The 21,931-nt window shown below is 38.4% G+C and overlaps 3 protein-coding genes across 5 annotated transcripts; 2 read left to right on the top strand and 1 right to left on the bottom strand.

The window, feature by feature from the left end:
* Window positions 1–2,429: 2,429 nt before the first annotated feature.
* On the top strand, window positions 2,430–7,034 carry LOC131303560 (GPN-loop GTPase QQT2-like). Of its 3 annotated transcripts, none has more exons than XM_058330489.1 (7): window positions 2,430–2,554; window positions 3,099–3,294; window positions 3,385–3,484; window positions 3,573–3,799; window positions 4,125–4,415; window positions 5,995–6,200; window positions 6,419–7,034. In XM_058330489.1, the coding sequence occupies exons 2-7, from the start codon at window positions 3,196–3,198 to the stop codon at window positions 6,699–6,701; spliced, it is 1,206 nt and encodes a 401-aa protein (XP_058186472.1). In that variant the 5' UTR covers window positions 2,430–2,554; window positions 3,099–3,195; the 3' UTR covers window positions 6,702–7,034. The 3 variants fall into 3 exon arrangements, with proteins under 3 accessions (XP_058186472.1, XP_058186469.1, XP_058186470.1); XM_058330486.1 differs by lacking the exon at window positions 2,430–2,554 and adding an exon at window positions 2,639–2,775 and having other exon boundaries at window positions 3,153–3,294; XM_058330487.1 differs by lacking the exon at window positions 2,430–2,554 and adding an exon at window positions 2,754–2,965 and having other exon boundaries at window positions 3,153–3,294.
* A 1,720-nt stretch (window positions 7,035–8,754) lies between these two features.
* LOC131303561 (probable protein phosphatase 2C 78) lies at window positions 8,755–13,915 on the bottom strand. The gene is made up of 4 exons (XM_058330490.1): window positions 13,390–13,915; window positions 11,721–12,103; window positions 9,936–10,172; window positions 8,755–9,307 (listed from the first exon to the last, which is right to left on the bottom strand). Exons 1-4 carry the CDS (start codon window positions 13,652–13,654, stop codon window positions 9,050–9,052), a joined length of 1,143 nt encoding a protein of 380 aa, XP_058186473.1. The 5' UTR covers window positions 13,655–13,915; the 3' UTR covers window positions 8,755–9,049.
* A 96-nt stretch (window positions 13,916–14,011) lies between these two features.
* On the top strand, window positions 14,012–20,193 carry LOC131302905 (uncharacterized). The gene is made up of 6 exons (XM_058329695.1): window positions 14,012–14,070; window positions 16,339–16,390; window positions 17,806–17,953; window positions 18,080–18,217; window positions 19,422–19,506; window positions 19,874–20,193. The coding sequence occupies exons 1-5, from the start codon at window positions 14,012–14,014 to the stop codon at window positions 19,466–19,468; spliced, it is 444 nt and encodes a 147-aa protein (XP_058185678.1). The 3' UTR covers window positions 19,469–19,506; window positions 19,874–20,193.
* Window positions 20,194–21,931: the final 1,738 nt, after the last annotated feature.

The following is a 21,931-nucleotide window of genomic DNA, read 5'->3' as shown; positions in this document are numbered from 1 at the left end:
ACAAGAGGAACTTAACATATGTTGTTTCTGTCCATCAACTCCACAAGAATATATACAATTTTTTTTTTGCTTTACTGAATCTTATTGTTGTGAAGCTTGTAATGTAACGACCCTGATTTTTGGTAAACAAAACTTTCGTTATATATTTAAATTTTATTTTAATTACTTGAATTTTTGCTCTTAAAATTTTCTTTTAACTTTAATAATCTGTCATAATTAGATTTGAGACTTACAAAATTTTATCTTTTCGCACCGAATAATTTAGTCATTTTCTAAAGACAAGTATTCTTATAAAAGCACTTGTATATTTTTCTAGCGAGTTAAATAAAATCTTTAAATTACATTTCTTGACTAGAAATCCTACTTGGCTAGTAGAATTAGTTTCCAACCAGAGAAACCTAATTACCATTTAACCTAGTTACATTCTCCTAACTTTAGATGGACCTTTTTGACCATCTTTGAGCCTTATGAACCCCTCCAACCCTTATGAACCTTCTAGGCTTAGGAAGGTCATCATCATGCTTACTTGGTCAAGTCACTTTCCTAGAAAGTGCTTTGTCCTTTCTCTCAATTGAAAGGTCACTTTCAAAAGAATATTCCTTCCAAGAATATATTCATTCCCATCATTTTCCTCTTTGCCCATTGAACAATAGTTGTTAGGGTAATTTTTGTCCTTTGAGTAATAGGAGAAGAACTTGCCATAATGAGAACTTAGATTTGATTAGACATATTAAAGTCATACCTATCATCATTATCCCTTGGTTAGTAAATGCTAGGAAAAATATTATCTCTTGGATAATAGCAACTATACTTACCAAAGTGTATATATATTTGATAAGACAAGTCATACCAAAAGAAGTCATTATTTTGGTTCTAAAAGAAGCAACTTTAGCCTTGCCATACATACAAACCTAAGACTTATAGCCCTAACTCTAAAATTACCCACCAAAGTTACTTTTCTAGATTCTCTAAGTACACATATATGGTTATACTACATATATATATATATATGTAGTACAAGAGAGAGAGAGAGAGAGAGAGAGAGAGAGGGAGGCCGAGAGAGTGAGAGAAAGAGTGAAGTGTGTGCATGTGTTTGGTCACTCAAGCAAGCTATCTCTTTTACCATCTTCACACTCAAGCCTAAGTACAATGTGACAACCTATTTCTAGTATTTTTCAAGCACACAATCCTAGCCTTAATATCCTAGATTTGCTTCCAACCTAGACCTAAGATTGACTAGACATGGGAAGACTACTCTTTAGCCTAAATATCATTTTATCCTTTCTTGCAAGAAAGCTTTCTTAGGACAAGACAATACCATACCTATCATAATTGCCCTTTTAACCATTGGACAATAATTATTAGGGAAAATTTTATTCATTGGGTAATAGAATTTAGTTTTGCTATAAATAGAACCTCTCACTTACCATTCAACTCACACCTTGAAACCTTACAACTTCTCTCTCTAGAAATCTTGTATTCTTACTTTGTTCTTCCTTGTTCTTGGTGTTCTTGAGTTTCTTCTTGAGTTATTCAAGAAACTCATCCTAAGCCGCCACTAAACAGCTACTCGACCACCCTTTCGATCCAAAAAGTTTAGTAGCTTAGCCAAGATCTAGTTTCGAGAGAAACCTTTCTCTTTCGAAGCCACCTGAAGCTTACCGTAGGAAGTCACTCAGCCCGATCATCAACTCATTTTCCGTAGCCGCCCTACTGCCAAGAAGAACGGTAGATATTTTTCGTTCTCATTATCTCTAAGTATAAGTAGAATGCCCTTACTCTCTAGTTGAAAGTATAATATAGAATATCCTTAATCGCTTTCTCTAAGTATATAAGGTTATCTATCACTTATAATGTTTGGAATGCATGATAATTAACAAACTTATTTTGCTAATGGAAGTATGAGTATGTTTAATAAACGACTTTTACTCTAGTAAACACATGTTGTTTTGAATTTCCCACAAAGGAAGAAAGAACGGCTTTCGAAAGATAAGACTTTGCCATTTGATAAAGTATAACTTGGTCAAAAATTTAAAGAGTCCTGTGCGGATGCCCTTAACGAGCCAAGTCAGACTAATTTACTTAATAAGTCTCTTTAAACCAACTGAGCCTACACAAACAAGCCAATCTTTTGCGACATAAGCCAAGCTTTAAAGTATTGAGCTTGAATCGTTTAGTAAACGAGCTAAAAACTTGAGCTCAATTTAATTACTAAATGAGCCGAGCCAAGAACTGCTCACGTGAAGCTTGGTTCTTGGTTCGTTTGCAGGCTTTAATTAGGGCTCCGCTAGCGGAGTTCGATTAGTTCGTACACGTAAGCGCCGGACTCCTGAGCTATTAAAAAAAAAAGGACTTTCTATGGGAAATTGCATCCAAAGTTGAAAGAATTGATGGCGGTATAACACAGTGAACAACCATACAAGATATACATATAATCATTGTAACGGAAAATTGAGGAGGAAATTAGGGTTCGGTGGTTACTGTGTGGAGGTAAGGGAAGAGGTGGGAGTTGATGAACCGAGACGCCTTGGGGCCGTCGTAAACGCCGACGTAGGTGGCGGAAGGGGAGGTGAACACCTGCCCCTGGTCCTCCAGCGAAGAATTAGCTTGAACTACCGCGATCGAGTAGTCGCCGGAGGCGTGCGGCTTCAAGTCCATGTGCCAAGGAAGTCCGTCTCCGTCGCCGCCGCCACCGAAGCACCGCTCTAGCGGCCTGTAACACGACTCCAACATCTTCAACATACTCTCTGTCTCTCTCTCCGTCCGAGAATTGCAGTTACTCTCTCTCTCTCTCTCTTTGTGAGATCAGTGGCGTGTCTGTAGTTGTTGAAAGCAGGGTTGAGGTGAAGTGGAAGGGAAGACCTGGAATTGAAACTGAGAGTTCCTCTTCGTAGATCTCATTGAAACTGAGAGTTCCACTGTTTGATTCTGCCGCAAACTTTTATTTTTTTAACATTCATTGAAGGTTGTTAGGCTTGGCAGTTTGATTTCATCATTGTCTCGTTGTGATCTTTTTATTTCTTCTCGCTTCAGCAAAAAAATAAAAGAAAAAAGGGAACAACAAATTAGCATTATCATCTTTTTTTAATACCTTTTAGGTTTAGGGTTTGTGCGTGTTGTCTAAAGTGTTCCAAACATATTCCGTTGTTTAGGTATCCAAGGACTGAACGCAACACGCAAAAACCGTCGCTTTAAATGGATATTGATTCTGATACCGTTAATAAGAACTCGAAAACCCCCGAGGAAGCTGCGTCAACTATGCAAATGGATTCCGGGGGATCATCCAGCACTGCAGTAAGCAACTCACCCTTGCTCCAAAACCCTCTATTATGTCCCCTATTTTTGTGACTGACATCATTTTGGTGATTTTTGGTTGGTGAAAAGAAAGACGATATTTCCAAGTCAATGGAGAATTTGGGCATCGGGAATTCATCATGCAGTTTCAAAAGAAAGCCAGTTATTATTATAGTGGTTGGAATGGCAGGTATTGTGTATTTCTGGTATAGCGATACAACTTGTCTAAGTTTTCTAAGTGGGTTATAATGGTCTGAGTACTACGTCATGTTTCTTAGGGAGTGGAAAAACAACATTCTTAAATCGTCTGGTGTGTCATACCCAAGCTTCGAATATCAGGGGCTATGTAATGAACCTCGACCCTGCTGTTCTTACCCTCCCGTTTGGTGCCAACATCGATATAAGAGACACTGTAAAATACAAGGAAGTGATGAAGCAATTTAACCTTGGTCCGAATGGTGGAATTCTGACGTCACTAAACTTGTTTGCTACGAAGTTTGACGAGGTAAAACTTTTGTTCGAGAAGTTTCTAGCTTGAAAATTGCTGTTTGAATTGGTTGTGTTCTGTTTCTACGTATGTTAAAATCTAAGGCAGTCCTACTGTGGTTTTATGATAGGTCGAATTGCTGATTGAAAACGGGACAAGAATGCTTAACTTGTTTGCACTTTTTAGAACAAATTACTAGTTAAGACAGGAAAGAGTTGTGCTAACTTATGAAGATTAGTTTGTACTTCATCATTTCTGGTGATCAAGATTTGCGCAAATGTGTCCTTGTCATACTTTCATTGCCTCGTCAATGTATACTAATTGTTAGTAATGTACATTTCAGGTCATCTCAGTCATTGAGAAACGGGCAGATCAACTTGATTATGTTTTTGTTGACACTCCTGGTCAGATTGAGATCTTCACCTGGTCTGCTTCTGGAGCAATAATAACAGAGGCCTTTGCTTCGACCTTTCCCACCATAGTTACGTACGTAGTCGATACGCCCCGTTCTGCCAGTCCGCAAACTTTTATGAGCAATATGCTTTATGCTTGTAGCATCCTTTACAAGACGCGATTGCCTTTGGTGTTGGCATTCAACAAGACTGATGTGGCTCAGCACCAATTTGCTTTAGAGGTACCGTTTTGCCTGACTACGTGTCTGATGTGTATAATTTTTTCAGTTATGGTAGTTTGCATTCTCTTTCACTTGAGCTGTTAGGTACACATTCTGGTATTCTAATCTTTTTTCACTTATTCAAATAGCATATTTGGTAAAAGATCAGAGAGTTGTAATCGTGATTCATTGGCGATACATGCATTGATGCAAAAAGTCAAGCCGGCTCTCTTAAAATCCCAATTCCAACTAATTAATCTCCTTTGAAGTCTTGTATTGGTCTGGCTAATGTTCCATGGTCACTCGGTTACGTAATAACTCCGATGATGGATGGATACATGGAACATGGATATTTACGGTTCCTGCTATATATGATACTGTCACTATGTGACTTCAAAAGTTAGATTTTCTCATGTGCCTATAAGGCCACGCTTGGTTAATTAGAAGGATGTTTGGGTTCCAAGAAAACAAAATATCCTTCTAGATGGCAAAATGTCAATTCGGAGAGTATGTGGATTGAAAGGAGTAGTGTATGAGGAAAGGGGAGTAGTATGTGTGTTTGTGACATGAATAGCATGACTTGAGGATAGGATGGGGAAATTGAATGTGTACTGGCCTTCTAGGCTGAGTTATGCTCGGTTATTCTGTTTGTCAAAGGCTGAAAACCCTCCATCAAAGATCAATATCTTGGTGAGAAGTTGAAGGTATCAATGAATGGATTTATTGAAGCCAAAGAGGCTGATGGGTGATGACATATGAGAAAGTAGGAACTGACTAATTCTTTGATAGCCTGCTTTATATGATGCTAAATGTGGTTGAAATTTGAATAGCAACATGTGAAATAGTTGGTCTTGTGAATTGAAGAATGAAGACCCATAACTGTGAAAGCAAGTTGCAAGCACTACAAGGTTACGTGGAAGGCAGAAAGCCAATAGGCCAGGATTCACGGGAACTTAAATGTAGATGTAATAGTGGCTGATGAACAATACCATTAGACACCTTTTAGCTGGATAAAGCATTATCCATTTCAATTCCTTACTGCCATGCAATACGTTGAAAATTTAGAATTCCTGGTAGTTGCTGCTCCATTTGTGGATGCCATACATTCTCTTAAACTGTTCAATAATGTATGTCAAATGGTTGTGGAGACGTAATGACGAAACATTCCATAATATGATGGTACCATGCTCAGTCTCAATGTTGGTTAAATCTACTTCCCTCGTGATTACAGCCCAAAGGATGCACATTTTGAGATATTTGGTATGCACTGGACGGAGGCAGAAGTTTTATAATCTCTAAATAAAAGACATGCAATAAGTATATGGAGATCATTATTTTTCTTCATATCAGAATCAGAAATGCTGCCCAGTGCCATACCTAGTAATAATGTGGATGAGTCCCGAGTTTCTTTATTTGTATTTTGTTCCGAATTTTTAAATTTTTTTTCAACAAAACGACTATCGGAACTGATGCTTCAAAGTGAAGTTGAACGTGCTTCGGTACTGTGCATGTGGCTTTCTCTCTCCCTCATTTTTGGTGGATTCCTTTAGTTCCTTCGTTCTCTGTTTGCCTATGTATTATTACTTTGCCTGCGATGCAGTGGATGGAAGATTTTGAGGTATTTCATGCGGCGCTAGATTCAGATCAGTCATACTCATCAACCCTTACTAGAAGCCTCTCTCTTGCACTGGAGGAGTTCTATAAGAATCTAAGATCCGTAGGAGTGTCAGCCGTTTCTGGGGCAGGAATGGATGCTTTCTTCAAGGCCATTGAAGCAAGTGCAGAAGAGTACATGGACACATACAAGTATAGCCTGCACTCGATACTTTTTCCTACTATTTTCCTCAAGTGTAGGGTGAAGCCATGTTGAGCAATAAATGTTCACTTTTAATATGGTTAATTTTTTATTTTTTTTATGTAATTGTCCCTGAAAGGCGTTTTAATGAATTGTTTCCCACTAACGACATTTATGTTTCTGAATACGTGATCAAATACCGTTGTGTTGTAACTGTTTGATATTGTAGGGCTGATCTTGACAAGAGATGGTCAGAGAAGCAGCGTTTGGAGGAAGAGCGGAGACGAGAGAACATGGAAAAGCTGAGGAAAGATATGGAGAAGTCGAGGGGGGAGACTGTGGTCTTGAGCACCGGTTTGAAGGACAGAGAAACCAGTAGCAAGGCCATGATGGAGGAAGATGGCGAAGTGGAAGACGAAGAAGACGATGATGAGAGGTTGACAGAGGAAGAAGATTATGGTATAGATGAGGATGAGGATGAAGATGAAGAGGTTGCCAGTTTTCGATTTTGACCTTTTATTTTAGGATTAAATGAATCAAAACTATGTAGGACTTCAGTTCAGTTCCAGAAGCGTTGAGTTTTATCGCAGGACTCGCAAGCAAGTCACTGTCAGTTCAGTAAATCGTATAACTAAATCTGTATTCCGGGGGGGTATTATAGGTTGGCTTTGGATCATGTTAGGGAAAGGAAATTTTCCTGGATGTCTGGTTTGGATGCCTTTATGAACAACTTTTTTTTTTGACAAGACTGTGAAAGCTGCAAATGCTGGTAGTTAAAATGCTCTTTAAGAACCTCTTCACCACAATAAGGAATAACTTATGCTTTGCTATTTTGTGACAACGAAGTTGGGCAATAATGAATCATCACCTTTACTCCTATTTCATTTCATCACGCGCTATGAATTGTTAGTTAAAATTTCCTGTGTATCTCATTTCTTTTGTGTATCTTTTCTTGTAATTATGCTGCCCAGAATTCGAAGAACTTGTAAAAGTTAGTCGTGATAATGGAGCTCTTGGGGCGGATGGGCTGGTGGTGCAGTTGCCTTGGTTAAAGAGTCTTTAGTACTTGGTTCATCCATCCTTAACCAGGTTATTAGGGTGGAACCCTAAATAAGATCACCAGAGATACCACCAGATGTTTCTAGCTCGGGCGGTTAAACGAACCAAGCTACTCAAGTTTGAGTTTGTATTCGTTCGTTAAAAGCTTGTTCAAGATTCTTTTGTTACATAAATAAACCAAGCTTGAACATAGTTTTAAAGTTCGGTAATATATTTCAAGCCAACCTTGAACAAGCTAGTACTCGGCTTGTTCAGCTTATTATGTATAAAAAATTCAAACTACTTGATATCAATTCATGTTTGGCTTGATTAAAGCCCGTTTGAGATCGATTTGTCTCCATAATAAGCTAAGCTAAAATATATATTTTAAAACTCGTTAAGTTATCAAACCAAGCTTCAACTACTTGCTTGACTCATTTATGTTCGTTCTTTCCTAAATAATACAAGTCAATTTCACTCTCTACCATGAACTTTGACTCCATTGTCACTTAGGAGAAAACTTTCAATGCAATGGTTATTTTTTAATGGTTCTCTCACATGGTATGAAACTTTGGGATCCATATCATGTAAGAGAGCATTACAAACAACTCTTGCATTGAAGACCCTTATTTTTCAAAATGTCACACTCTAAACCCTACGCCTCGGATCAAACTCCACTTCACCACTTCCGTTAGATTCCTTCCAAAAGATAACGGAAGCAAAGACATTTATGGGGGAAAGTGAAGAAACGCCAATGCGATCACCAAACAGGTGCCATGTGTGTTTTTCGGTTCTTTGGTGATTCCAATCACCAGTGAAAGCAGATTAATCCATCACCTTGATGGCTATATATGAACATGAAAATCATAGGACAACTTTGTCCAATTTTTCCAATCAAGTCCCTCAATTTGGTACACGTCACCTATTTCCATAGGCATCCACGTCATTTCACGCATTTTTTAGGATTCCTAATATGCCTTTCCAGACTTTAATACTTTTTCCCTGTGTTCTCTCCACTCTTCAGTATTCTTATTTTTATTTATTTATTTTCTAGCCGGGGGTACTATTGGTTTTGTGTATGATGTCGCTATCCTTGAGAGGGTTGGAGTTGAAGGAGACTTTGACGTTTCATTTTAATGCAACCATGTTCAACCATGGGGTAAATGCAACTACAATCAACCACAACACCATTGAGGTGTTGCCTTAAATTCGACCCCATTATGATCGATGCATTCTATAAATACCAATGGAGAGAGATGTGTTTCTACCAACGGTTTTCTTTGATTTCCGTGTTTTGTTGGTCTTCCTTGTTGGGTAAGTGATGTTGAATGTGATTTTGAATTTAGTTTTGATTGCCAAAGGTGTTTTCTGTTTCGATTTAAATTTTGATGCGCAAACGTGTATACAAATATGTCAAGAATCATCCGAGACATGTGGCTCCATCCCAAAAATAAGACCCACTTACCGGATCTGTGCTTCCAAATCTATGTGCTAGCATTGTGCTTCCGGATAAGAGGATCAAACGCCTAAACCACCAATAATGGTTACTAATATACAAATAAATGCTCAGATACAGAGGGAACTTTTCCAATTGTGCCAAATGTGAAAGATTCTGATACAATCTCACTTGAGAAATACATACAAAAGAACAATAAACAAAGCAACGAGGTCAAAACCCAAGCTGGGGAAACCAGCAGCTTCAATCTATCATATCCCTCCACATAGTTAGTTACAACACCTCCTTCCTCTAATTATCCCCCCGCTTTGAGAGCCGGTGGGCGTGAATTTTTTCATTATCTATAGGGCAACGCCAAAGGATTTTTTAGTAAGTAGTGAGTGGTGTATCATCTGCTTCATCTGAATTAAGCGAGAAAATATCAATAGGGGCACTAGTGCAATCAACCGTGCATTTCCCATTTGCTGAACTGCGTTCACGATCCAGATATACCACCACTACTGTGATATCGTCGTGGAAATGCCGCCTTACCCCTTTTTTTATTCTTTTGATGTCGTCGTAGCTCATTTCTCTTTTCCTTGCCGCCTCCCCAAGGGCAGCTCTAACCAATTTCTTGGCTATTCCCTAAAAAGGACAGCCGAAAAGGAAAAACATCAGTATTCCACCGAGAGGTGCTAGGGGCACATCACCTAAGAGGCACATCAACCACACTCCTCTCACATATTGGTGGGTCCCGTTGGTGGATTCCGTCAACGGGACCCACCAGTATGTGAGAGGAGTGCGGTTGATGTGCCTCTAGCATTTTTGCCACCGGAAACATTAGGAATGTAACTATCTATGCTATTTCAAAAGGAAACCTCAATTGGTATCCTGAAGCGTCCTGTCCTTTTTCTTTCTTTCTTTTTAATGCCCTTGCCACGGTACTTGCAAAGTTTTAAAATAAAAGGACAGAAGGGTCATTCAACTCAAGATTATGCCTATCCACTACTTTTACTTACTACCCCACAAGAGAGACTTTTAATTTCTCATAACTACTGCAAGAATTTAGGCACATGCATGGCATGGACTCAAATATCTGCTGGATTACTGTTATAATCCGTTTCTTTTTGTTGGTAGATAATAGATATAGCTCTTGAGAGTTGAGAACATGAGTTGAGAACATGAAAGGGTAATCCCAGTTCTCAGCTAGCAACAAATTATCTCAATGCAGAAATGAAAAGAGAGAATAAGAAAAAGCAGTGACAGGACTTACAACTCTCGGATTTTTCACGACAATTTCAACAGCTAAGTCATCACTCAGTTGCTCCCAGAGGCCATCTGAAGCAAATATCAAGAACAAATCTTGTGGCCTCAGCTTTCTAATCAATATAGAAGGCTCTGCGGACATCACAGCTCGTTTTAAAGGAACGGGTGATCCAAATTGCTGGAAACGCGGATCTCTATGAAACTCGGGTTTCTTCAGATATACATCTCCTATTGATCTGGATACCTATAAAAGGGGAAAGAATTAAAAGAAAAATCCAAAAGATGTTTGGCCAAGTGTGATTTCTATTAATTGCAAAACATCAACATACGGTTGAACTAGCAGCTCTCAATCTAAAGAACATCGGATGCGTTTATTAAAAGTTCTCTTGCACAAGAAATATCATGTGACCTTCAAAAGTCAAATCCAATGGCAGAGAAACTAAAACCATTAGAGTCATGTAACAACTTTTATTTCTGCTTAGCTGCAACAATTATACTATAGCACCCTGATAGGAAAAGGAAAAACATGCATCTCATGGTTGGAAGGTGAAGATATCATCAGCAGTAGACCAAGCAATCACCTGGACTTAAAGTAGAAACAGAAATACATCAACTACCTAGGATAAGGAAGATGAAGACTTCCAAATAGTCATAAAGAGACAAAACCGATGACAAAGCACGAATAATGTTCCATGACAATGAGTACTGGCGTACTGCTGCCACTATTCACAGAAGAAAAAGGAAATTTCTTGTCAACCTGTTATTTTCATGTTTGAGGATATCTTGAACAACTTATCAATGTTATAGGCCCATGTCGTCCTCAAATAGATTCATCTTTTCATACCAAAATTAAGTATTACAAACGTGCATCTCATAAATGGAAAGGGAATACAACATTATCAGCATACTTAGCAAATCACTATGACAAAGACACGGGAAAAAAATACTCAAGTATTGTTAGTACCAGTAGCATGATTGTTCCACTTTTTAGGTCTTGATGTGCATCTCAAAATATGTTAGCCTCATGAACCTACCACACTTCTACTTTGATGGGGAAAGGTGGCCCACATGGCAGCGCATGCCAATGGGGAAAGAAGCCATTATCAAATTCTCCAATGCAGATCACTATTTATGATAAGGAAGATGATGATTTCCAAATAGTCAAAAAGAGAAAGTTAAAGGAGCACTAACATAGGAACACTATTTTCCGTGCAGGTTAATCCTCCATCATAATTAGTAGTCTTGATGTGATGAAAAAAGAAAATTTCTTCCTTGTGTTATTGTCTTTCTGGAGAATAAGTTGAACAACTTATCAAGGTTATTGCACCAGGATCAATCCCAAAATAGGTTACTTTGAAAAAGAAAACAATAAGAAAATGCATCTCACATTCCAACGGCAAAGAGCAAATCACCTGGACTTAAAGAGGAAAACGAAATATTTCCATTAGTGTCACAGCACAATACTATGCTTTTTTGGCCTTGATGTGCATCGCATGACACTTAAGAAACAATAAGAATAGAAATGACTGAACTTTCTTATTCTACTGAGCAATGCATATCAGTATTTCAAGCTAAAAGGATATGAAGAGCGTCATTTTAATGATATTATCCTCACTGAATGTCAACTTCCAACTTCCAAACAAGATTTATCCTGTTATGATCACAACAAAGTACAATAACAACTTAATCACATCCAACACTAGTTTATCCCATCTAAACAAAAGCACAGATTGTAGAAGATGTTGAACTATAACAATCATTACAGCAAACAAAAGAAAACCGTAACTGCTACCTGAATAATGCCCTTAATTCTCCAAACTCCACGAGTATGCACCACAATATGGGCATCATCGGGATGAAGCGCTTCAACTTCCTTCCTCACCTCTTCAACCCCAACATTATGATCCGTTGATAAGCGCTCCGCTACCACAGCAGTGGAGTTACTCATCCGCCCATTAGACACTCTTCGTCCAAGCACCGCCCTTGAATCCCCTAGATTCGCCACGTACAACATGTCATCCGTAATCGCCCCAACAAGACAACAAGACCCAACTGATGCAATTTGAGGCCGAGCTACCCATGATCGCGTCACCAAATGCACAAAATCCTCTTCAGTTGCGTCAAACGCCCTCCTTATCACCTCAGCTGATAATCCTCCTTGTTCTAAAGCAAACCCTGGGAAACCAAAATCGAAAAATGTTTAAAATTCCGATTTTAACTTTCCTATAACAAGTGAAAAACAAGTACAATAGTCAAGAGTATAGCTTCCTCACGTCCTCTGTTTTCCCTGCAATCACACAACAAGCATCTTATAAAGTTTGAATCCTCAATACCTAACTGAGCATCTCCATGAAAGACTAAACATGGGCTCCAACCATTTCAAAAGATTGAAATCAAATCAAGGGAGAACCAAGTTTTTCCCAATACTTAGTAGTTAGTAAAAGAAGCTTTCGAGGATAAGAGTCAAGTTCTTCATTCTTTCAGGAAAAGAATGGTTACAATAGGCTTCAGATTTAGGTTGCGGTATTTTAAAAAAAAAAAAAAAAAATTGATCGTTAACTGTCGAGCCCTCTTTTGTGGGTGGTAATTTAAGATTTCATTGCACCAAACCTAAAAGGAATAACATCTAAGGTCAGAGCCAACAAAGCTAATAGAGGCAAAACAACATAGCCCCACAGGCCACAGGCAAGACCTAACAGACCTCAAACAACCACAAAAAAAAAACAACGGAAAATTGTACCTAAAAGATACAGATAAACAGAAAAAACAAAACAGCCCACACAAACCTTTAGAGTGCTCTATATCAAATAAACTTTCGAGTAGAACTAACCCTAAGGAGTTGAGTTGGTAGTCAAGGCCTTGGACTTAGGGTTTGCTCCTCCTAAGACCCTCCTAAGGTTTCAACACTTCTCAGGTGCCATCTAACTCTTTCAGGGCTTGTCCATACGGGCTTTGTCCTAGCTAGGGGTGTAAAAGAGTTGAGCCGAGCTTCATAGTGTTCGAGCTCGGTGAGCCTAAAACTCGAGCTTGGCTGTAAACAAGCCACAGCCCTTAACAAGCCAAGCCTGGCTAATTTACTTAACGAGCCCCTTTAAACCAGCCAAGCCTATACAAACGAGCCGAGCTTTTGCTACCTGAGCCAAGCTTTTGAGTGCCGAGCTCAGCTCGTTTAGTAAACAAGCCAAAAACTCGAAATCGGCTCGATTACTAAACGAGCAAAGCCACGAGCAGCTCACGTGCAGCTTGGTTCTTGGTTCGTTTGCAGGCTTTAATTAGGTCTCCGCTAGCGGACGGTTGGATTGGTTCACGTACACGTAAGCGCCGGACTCCTGAGGGTAATTGCATCCAAAGTTGTAATAATTAATGGCGGTCTAGTCTATAACACAGAGCACAACCATACAAGATATACATATAATCATTGTAACGGAAAATTGAGGAGGAAATTAGGGTTCGGTGGTTACTGTGGAGGTAAGGGAAGAGGTGGGAGTTGATGAAGCGAGACGCCTCGGGGCCGCCGTGGCCGTCGTAAACGCCGACGTATGTGGCGGAAGGGGAGGTGAACACCTGCCCCTGGTCCTCCAGCGAAGAATTGGCTTGAACTACCGCGATCGAGTAGTCGCCGGAGGCGTGCGGCTTCAAGTCCATGTGCCAGAGAAGTCCGTCGCCGCCGCCGCCGCCGCCGCCACCGAAGCACCGCTCTAGCGGCCTGTAACACGACTCCAACATCTTCAATATACTCTCTCTCTCTCTCTCTCTCTCTCTCTCTCTCTGATGTCAGTGGCGTGTCTGTAGTTGTTGAAAACTGGGTTGAGGTGAAGTGGAAGGGAGGAACTGGAATTGGGAGTTTTCTAAAAACTAGTGGGAGTTTTGTTTTTTCTAAAAGCACTTGATTAAGAAATGGGAAGTGTGTGTGTGTGTGTGTGTGGGGAGAGAGAGAGAGAGAGAGAGGAGGAGGAGGAGGAGGAGGAGACGGAAAGCCGTGGGAAAGCCCCGTGAGAGGTAGAAGAAGTGGGTTGTTTTTGGTTGAAACCGGGCCTCTCTGGAGGGAGAGACTATTTACTGCAAGTCGAGTCTGCTCCAGTTATGGGCCGTTGTGGGCCCACCATAACAATCGGAATCGTTCATTTTGTGGAGCTCGTCGAGTATGTTATTCACGCCAAAAAATTAGGTTGATTGAATATCAATAGGTACATGAACGAAATATATTTGTACAAGAAAAAAATGGACAATTTTGAGTTTGGACTTATTTTTTGTCATCGCATTTTTTCCGTACAAATCTGTTTTGTTTATGTACCTATTGATGCTCGATTAACCTAATTTTTTGAGTGAATGACATACTCGACGAACTTTACAACATGAACGATTACGATCGTCGTTACGGGCCCAAGAGGGGCCCACAACAACTCAAAATTGAAACTAAATAAAACTAGACCTTGACCCAAGTTGTGCTGAGTTATTTCATTTGAAATTCATCTGTGCCAATATAACAAAAATCATGCGGATCAATATATATATATAACAAAAGTCTTGAGGATTGAGTTTTGATAATATAATTAAGATGTGATTTTGACACTCCACTTTTAGCCTGTGGCACTCCATTTTTTATTTTGCAATCTCACATAATCAAGGCACAAAGTAGAGTGCCAATGGTTAAAATTGAAGTGCCAAAACTAATTTCCATATAATTTCGGAATACATTTATCTTTAAAAAATATATATAAACTCATCATCTATTTTAAGTAGGGCGCAAACGAGTCAAGCTAGAGCTTAAGTTTTAGGATTAATTGCTCGAGCATTACAAAATTTGACTCTTTACTTAACGAGCTAGCCTTAAACTCGAGCTCAAACTTGACTTATTTGTAAACGAGTCTACATAAACGAGTCTACTTTTAAAGTGTTGAACTTATCTCATTTACTGAAAAAGTCAAAAACTCGGCACATTTACCAAGCAAGTTGAACCGAGCTAAGCCTCAAGCGCGAGAATCTCATTTCGTTTGCAACCCCTACTTTAAAATAAAAGTCCCATGTTCTCCCTCCGTCTAAAGTGTCTCCAATATTTTTTATTTTCGGATGTACGTACCAAAATATTTGTACTTTTAGAGTCAAAAGAACAAATGCAAGTTGTGACAAACTTGTTAAAGTAGATATGCATTAGGCCCCGTTCAGAAAAGCCCCTTAAAAAATGAATATTTATTTATAAATTTTAAGGTTAAAAATAATTGGTTTATTGAAATAAAAAAATATGTAATATGGATCTTGTTTGATAGTTCTGTTTCCCGCAGAAACTTGAAATATTTTGCACAAACTAAGTAATGTATGACGGAGAGAGTTTGCACAAAATTACTTTTTACTTTATTACCATCTAAGTTTTTGATGTCTTAATATTAATATTGATGAGCGCAAATGAATGGCTGCCTCAATAGTGAGGCCTTATGCCCCATTCTTCTGGATAGAATTCGATTCTCGTAAGCTCTATTCTCCTTCCTAAGTTTCCCAGGATATCATAGATTAGGTTTGGTTTAAATAATGAAAAAAAATGTTATTGATGAGCTATGAGAAATTAATGAACAAATTCCGCTATCAAAACGGGTCCAATAAGAGCTTCAACAGATCGAACGGTCTAGGCCGCTAATGGACTTGGAAGTTAGAATATTGGTCCAACCGGAACGGTTCAAAGTACACGGTCGGGTCACATGCAGAGCAGAGGTGGCGTTGACGTGGACGGAGAAAGTTGCCCCTTCCTTAAGCTTTCCTTTGTCAAGGGAAAAATTTTCAGTGCCCTTTTTGGTGCATCAAAGTTGTTTATTGCGTTTTTTGAGGACTCGAATTTGGAGGGAGAAAAAGAAAAAAAAAAGTGTTGTGGTGAGAGTAGAAAGAGGGTCTCAATCCGAGCCATCCAAAAGTATATTAGACAGCTTAGATGTGCCTAACAAATACCACTCGGCAATGAAAAATTTCTCTCTCTCAAGGGTGCCATGGAATCTTTGTTACATTGACCAGCATTTTCCACCTCAACATTTTCTGTTTTCTAATGGAGAGGTATTGTTCACGAAATTACAACGATTTTTTAATTAAAAAAATAAAACTTGTTTAGTACTCCTAGAGTGGACGGGAAGTTATCTTGCAAGTGTATAATTTCTTATGAATCAGGGGTATTTTCTTTTTTTTTTTAAAAAACACAAAAAATTTGACACATTTTACTATTTTGCTTCCATCATTATTCACCACCAAAAACAACTTGACATTTCTCATCAACTTATTTACTACCGAAAACACCTAACAACTTATCAACCACAAATAAAAATCTACAAATTTTTCACTACCGGAAACACCCCCTCGATCATACTCTTATCTTTTCGAATTCATGACAATTGTTTCTATTCAAAATGAGGCTAATCCTTGTTTTGCAGGTTTAGTTGTATCTTCGGCGTTGAGGGGATGTTTGTGTTTCTATTGACTTTGGTGAGGGTGTTGTTCGATCGAACCCTGTTTCTCTGAACTTTTTGAGTTTTTTCTTGTTTTGTCCGTGTTTGTATTTTATTCTAAATTTTTAGTTTTGCGTCAATTTTTTTTTAACTTTTTGATTCATTTTTCGACTTTTTGAGCTTAAAAGTGGTCCTTATTCAAAATATTGGGGTAAAAGTAAAATTTTTTTTTTTTTTACTTTTCTGGTTCGTCAAATCGGAAAGTCAAAAGAATTGGCACATAACGAACAAGCATGAAAAAAAGTTAAATAAAGACAAAAATGTTAACTTTTAAAAAAAGTTAACCAGAATGGGTAGTTTGTTGGGTCTTTGTTTGATTGTCGGGTCGTTTTTAGCTAGTGTTTTTTGTATATGGTCTTGTTTGTATGGACAAGTATGGTTGTACTTTCTTGTTTGATATAATGGGTGATTTTGTTCGTCGAAAAAAATGAGGCTAAGTTCCGCTGAGGAATTTTTAGGCTTTTTTTGTTTTGTCGTTATTCAAATTTTTTCCGCGTTTGTTCGTTTTGCCAAAAACTTTTTATCTCTATTTATTGTCTTGACGAGAGAAATCGGGAAAAAAAATCTATGACTTTTACCCAAATACTTTTGGAAATATCTAAGATAAAACCAAAAAATTGGCTTTTTGAGTTTTATCTTGGATATAAGTACAATAAAAATTTGGGTAAAAGAAAAAAAAATAGTTTTCCGATTCCTCTAGTCGGAATAAATCAATAGAGGTAGAAAATTGGTCGCAAAACGAAACAATGCGAACAAAATTTGAGTAAGGACAAAACGAAAAAGACCAAAAATTCCTTAGCGGAACTACATTTGATTTTTTTTTTTTTTTTCATTTTTGTTTGACAGCACTTCCATGAGTCGGCCAGACAAAAACAGAAAACAGGTATTTGATACGATTGCAGACTCGTTTATTTATTTATTACGTACTTTTAGCTCAACTCGAGCTTCTTTTTTTCAAGACAATATAAGGTCGGTAAGTTAAATTAGCACGAAGGGCCGATCAGTATTATTTGGTACCTTGCTGACAGATTTTTGTTGCGCAATCTTGGTCAAGAATTTTTTGCAGGATTATCAAGGTCAAACGTAAAGACACCCCACCAGGCTCACTGTCTTGCGAAGCGGGCTCTTAAGTCTTGGATGTAGCCACCAGTTGCAGGAGGAGATCGGCTGTTTCGGAATAGAGCTAATGTTGAATGTACAACTAATTCTTGCACTTTCCTTGTAAACTGTTTATCTATATATGCATTTCTTGCACTTTCAATATATCCTACTCCTCTTAAATAAGAATCAGTTTTGGTGTGGTTTCGCTTGGCTTTTTTAAGGGTTGCGTGGCAGAAAGGGGGGGTGGACATTTGTTTGTTTTTGGGTGAAGTTTTGTATCTACTATAACAGATGGCGACAACCACGAAGAAAACCCTCCTCCTCTTCACATCTTCCCTGCTATTTCTCTCTCCTCCGCCTCCGCCCAACTTCCTCCGGTTCGCTCCGGACTCCGGAGACCACCTTCTACGGCCTCCCCTTGAGACGATACTGCTCGATGGTATTGATTTCAATCACTGGCTTCTTTGTGATGCCTTTTAGGGTTTTGAATCGATTTCTCGAAATGTGTAGACGATTATCCTTGATTGTGTGCCTATTGGTTAATTTTGGGTTGTTCTTTTTGCAGGAAAGGATCACGGATCACTAGCTTGTGCAGGTAAGGTGAGAGGCCAAATCCCGAAGGTGGCCAAACAGGACAAGACGAAGAAGCCAAGTGGCAGGGCTCACAAGCGCATGCAGTACGACCGCTGCTTCGTTACCGCCAGTAATCATAATCTTTTAATATTTTAGTTTCTGATGTTTTTCCCCTTCTTGATTTCTAATGCATGTTAGTATTGATGGTTTCATTGTTTCGAAATCATAGAGTACTTTTGATTTGTTGATTTTGTGCCAGTTTTTTCAGAAATTCCTCTGTTTGTTATGCTTTGCTGGTTTTGATGTTTTTTTCCTTCTTCATTTCTATTGCATGTTTGCTTTTTCCCCCTTCCTAATTTCTGTTGCATGTTAGTATTGAGGGTCTTCATGTAGGGTTTTCCAGAAATCTCACTGTTTGCTATACTTGATTGGTTTGGTAGGAAATTCTTTAAAACTTTCTAAACATGCTCAATAAAACTTGGTAGATGGGCTATGCCAAGAAATAACTTGTTCTTTAACTCTAATTGGAAGGGATAATATGTTCTTGAAGTTACTGTTCAGGTTCCCACAACATTAACTGTGTTGTGTAGACTATGTGTATCAGACTTATTACGATACAATTGTACAATGTGGTTATGTTGAATGTGAATTATTCTGGCAGGACTTCTCAAAGCTGAATAGATATCCTTCAAGATTCTCAAAGCTGAATAGAATCCAGCCTCCAGCCGGAGAATTGTGTTCCTGTCAAGCCGTGGAATCTTGAAGCAGATGATACTGCACTCGTGGATCTTATTCCATTTCTCGAGTGTAAGCATTGTTGTAATATGGTTTGATCAGTATGCTTTGCTTCTGCAGATTATTGTACTCTTTATATTTTTTTGTATTCTGCATAATGCTGATAGATTATTGAATTTGATTTTGACGAAGTTGTGCCCGCCATCCACGAGTTGATATAAGACCAGTGGATGGATTCGAAACAACTAGACCTAGGGCTCTTTCAATTGCAAAGCTCTGATTCCTATCTCACCCACCACCCTCCACTCTGATGAAAAAATACATGTACTTAAGTTCTTTTGAATTGATCTCATTCTTTTTTGTGTTAATTTTTTTTTTAAATTGTACTTTTGAGTGGATTTGGTTACTCTGAGTTGAGGAATGTATTTGTCACTGAACAAGGGTTTTCTAGCCGCGGAAGATCCATCGAAGCATACCTCGAATCTTCGGTTAGATGTTCTTGCAAAAAAACAAATCAACAAAAAAAAAAAACTCTCTTCCTCCCAAAATCTCTTTTATTCTGCATTTAATCTTTGCATGTATGTTTTTCTTGGCTGTAGAGAGGTTAGGAAGTGCTGGAAGCCATCCGCATCTTGTGGAGAAGTAGAATCGTCTCTCCGACCATATTAGCAAACATAATTATAGGTAAGTGTATCTCTTTTGTTTGCTGGCAGAATTAATTGTTTCATCTATAAGTAATTTTTATTATTTTAATTCATAAAAAATTGTAGATCTCCCACTGATGGTAGGACAGTAATTCATCTGATAGTAACTTAGAAGTTAATGTTGTAGCGATTGATGCACCAGGGGGATTTCTCTTTGAATGGTGGTCTGTCTTTTGGGACATCTTCATTGCAAGAATGAATGTCAAACATTCTGAGAATCTGATTCAGTAGCAGCTCATATAGAGGTGACTCTTTTATATATTTTTGGTTCAATGCTCATTTATATTATATGTATGCTAACTTATGTAGATATTATTTACCTTAATTATTCTTAAAATAAAATTCAGACTCAACACATGAAAGCAAGAGAGCACCAGCAACAACTATAAATGCAGCAGCAGTTGCATCTCATGCAACAGTGTAATGTCAAGTTGCAGCGAATGGACCCTGACCATCCTGCCCATGGTGGCCCTATCAATGGTATGAACTGAAGGAATGATAGGGCAGCCATCAGCCATCTCTACTTGCTATAAGAATGTACGAAGAAAGAATTGAACACCCTCAACCGATGGATTCAAGGAATTCTTCAGGTCTTATGAGTGCCAATGGGATGGCCGTACTTAAGTCAGCAACGAATAATCAAGGGTGAGGTGTTTGAACATTTTTGTCAACTTCAATATTGTTCTTTATGAGCTCAATATATTTGACTACCTTTTATGTAGTTTGAGGTCATTTTTATCCTGTTTCTTTTGATTTAGTTAGTTAGCCCAAGGCAACTCTGAGACCATGTTTGGCTTTACAGCAAATGCAAGTACGACCTCAAATGACCACTGTAATTACTCTGACCATACTCCTGTGCACTTAGTCATTCGTTCTGGTACAAACATGTCCTGCACCAATCTCATCCTGTTTCATGCTTGGAATTAGCAAGACATCATTCAAGAAGTTAATATGGGTGCATCCCAGAAATCTATGGCAATGGATCCTTCGTCAGTTTACGGACAAGCAACTTTACAATCAAAAGCTAGACTAGGTGGTGCAGGTAGATTACCAAACCCTTGGGAATGAAAGTATTATGTTATAGTATGACATTTGTGCATGACTTATGAGAAATTATGACTTATGAGAATATTATGGTTTTCATTTTTTTATCCTATCGGAATGACGATTCGAGTTTAAGTTTGTACTCTCATCCTCCCAAATTTTGCAATGTGACTGATATGTAGGTAGATGTGAGCATGTGTAGCATAGTACGATGGATTTTCTTTTAAAGTAGTTCCCTTCAGTTGGTTTGGGTGGGTGGGTGGGTTGTAGAGTTTGAGTGTGCGTGTGTGTTTTAATGGTACGTGGTGTGTGTCTATGATCGATTGGATGAATCATAGGGTGATCCTGTGGATGAATCTGCTGCTTCTAAGTAGAAGAAAGAAAAAGGAAATTGTGTGACATGGGGAGGGATCCCCTGTGATTGACACACACATGGGAGAAAAACCCAACTCCGTTCCTCGGAGAAACAATGGCATTTACGGTATTAATTAGGTTAAAAGTTCAATTCTTATGCTACTATGTTTTTGCTGCACAACAAGGAAGATCAGTGTTCTAGAGTTATTCCAAGATCGGAATGTACATTAGAGCACACCAGTGGTTCAGAGCACCAAGGAGGCGATCCAATCAGTGTTCATGTGGTGGTAGATGGTGCATGGTTGAAGGATAACAAACAAAGTGGTGTTGCTTGGGTAATCAGACATGGTAATGGCAACTTAATATTATCATCTGTAGCAATGAAAATTTGTCTTTAAGTTTTATCTTTTTTGCTTAATGCTTTTTCTTAGCCAATTCAGTGTTGTCCTTGGAATATATGCATGTGGGATGTAAATTGACCATGCTGTTAAGTGACTAAGTTGGGAGATTAAACGTGAATTAGTAGACGATTACAAGTGAAAATTGTGGTGCAGAGAAGTAAAGATTTGGACACTCCAGAATTGCTTGAGTATTTACTAGCTTAGCAGTAGCTTTTATTTCGTGTTGTGCTACTTGCTTTTCTCTTAGTTTCATAATTGATCTCTCTTCTTCTTTCTTTCAGGAAAATATCTTGCGGCAGAGGATTGATGGGTTATCTTGGAAATAAGGTATATATCTTTTTGATTGGTTGTTGCTTTAAGCTGTGAAATAAAGTTTCGAAATAGGAAGTTAAGGAAATGAAGGAATTCATGGTTTGTTTTGCAGGGATTCGTTTCAGTCAGCATGTTGTTACATGAAACGAGCTTTTGCTTCAGTCGGCATGTTGTTACATGAAACGAGCTTTTGCTTTGTGTGTAGTCAGCTTCTTCCATTAGCTTCAAAACTCTAACTTTGATGCTAGCCCTTTGCAATTGTATAGATAAACCTATAGCCAAAGTCGTGTAGTT

Source organism: Rhododendron vialii, chromosome 10a (assembly GCF_030253575.1).
Source record: "Rhododendron vialii isolate Sample 1 chromosome 10a, ASM3025357v1".
Lineage (NCBI taxonomy): Eukaryota > Viridiplantae > Streptophyta > Magnoliopsida > Ericales > Ericaceae > Rhododendron > Rhododendron vialii.
Note: the sequence above shows the minus strand (reverse complement) of the source record. Positions and strands in the feature narration are given on the sequence as shown.

Excerpts from the sequence above, each read along its gene's own strand:
- LOC131303560 (XM_058330489.1), top strand. The coding sequence starts at position 3,196 with ATGGATATTGATTCTGATACCGTTAATAAGAACTCGAAAACCCCCGAG. Across the intron at positions 3,485-3,572 it reads TATAGTGGTTGGAATGGCAG|GGAGTGGAAAAACAACATTC; the intron begins GTATTGTGTATT and ends CATGTTTCTTAG. Across the intron at positions 4,416-5,994 it reads AGCACCAATTTGCTTTAGAG|TGGATGGAAGATTTTGAGGT; the intron begins GTACCGTTTTGC and ends CCTGCGATGCAG.
- LOC131303561 (XM_058330490.1), bottom strand. The coding sequence starts at position 13,654 with ATGTTGGAGTCGTGTTACAGGCCGCTAGAGCGGTGCTTCGGTGGCGGC. Across the intron at positions 12,104-13,389 it reads CCTCTTCCCTTACCTCCACA|GGTTTGCTTTAGAACAAGGA; the intron begins GTAACCACCGAA and ends TTGGTTTCCCAG. Across the intron at positions 9,308-9,935 it reads TCGTGAAAAATCCGAGAGTT|GGAATAGCCAAGAAATTGGT; the intron begins GTAAGTCCTGTC and ends TGTCCTTTTTAG.
- LOC131302905 (XM_058329695.1), top strand. The coding sequence starts at position 14,012 with ATGGGCCGTTGTGGGCCCACCATAACAATCGGAATCGTTCATTTTGTG. Across the intron at positions 16,391-17,805 it reads TTGTGTTTCTATTGACTTTG|ATGGCGACAACCACGAAGAA; the intron begins GTGAGGGTGTTG and ends CTACTATAACAG. Across the intron at positions 17,954-18,079 it reads TGAGACGATACTGCTCGATG|GAAAGGATCACGGATCACTA; the intron begins GTATTGATTTCA and ends TTCTTTTTGCAG.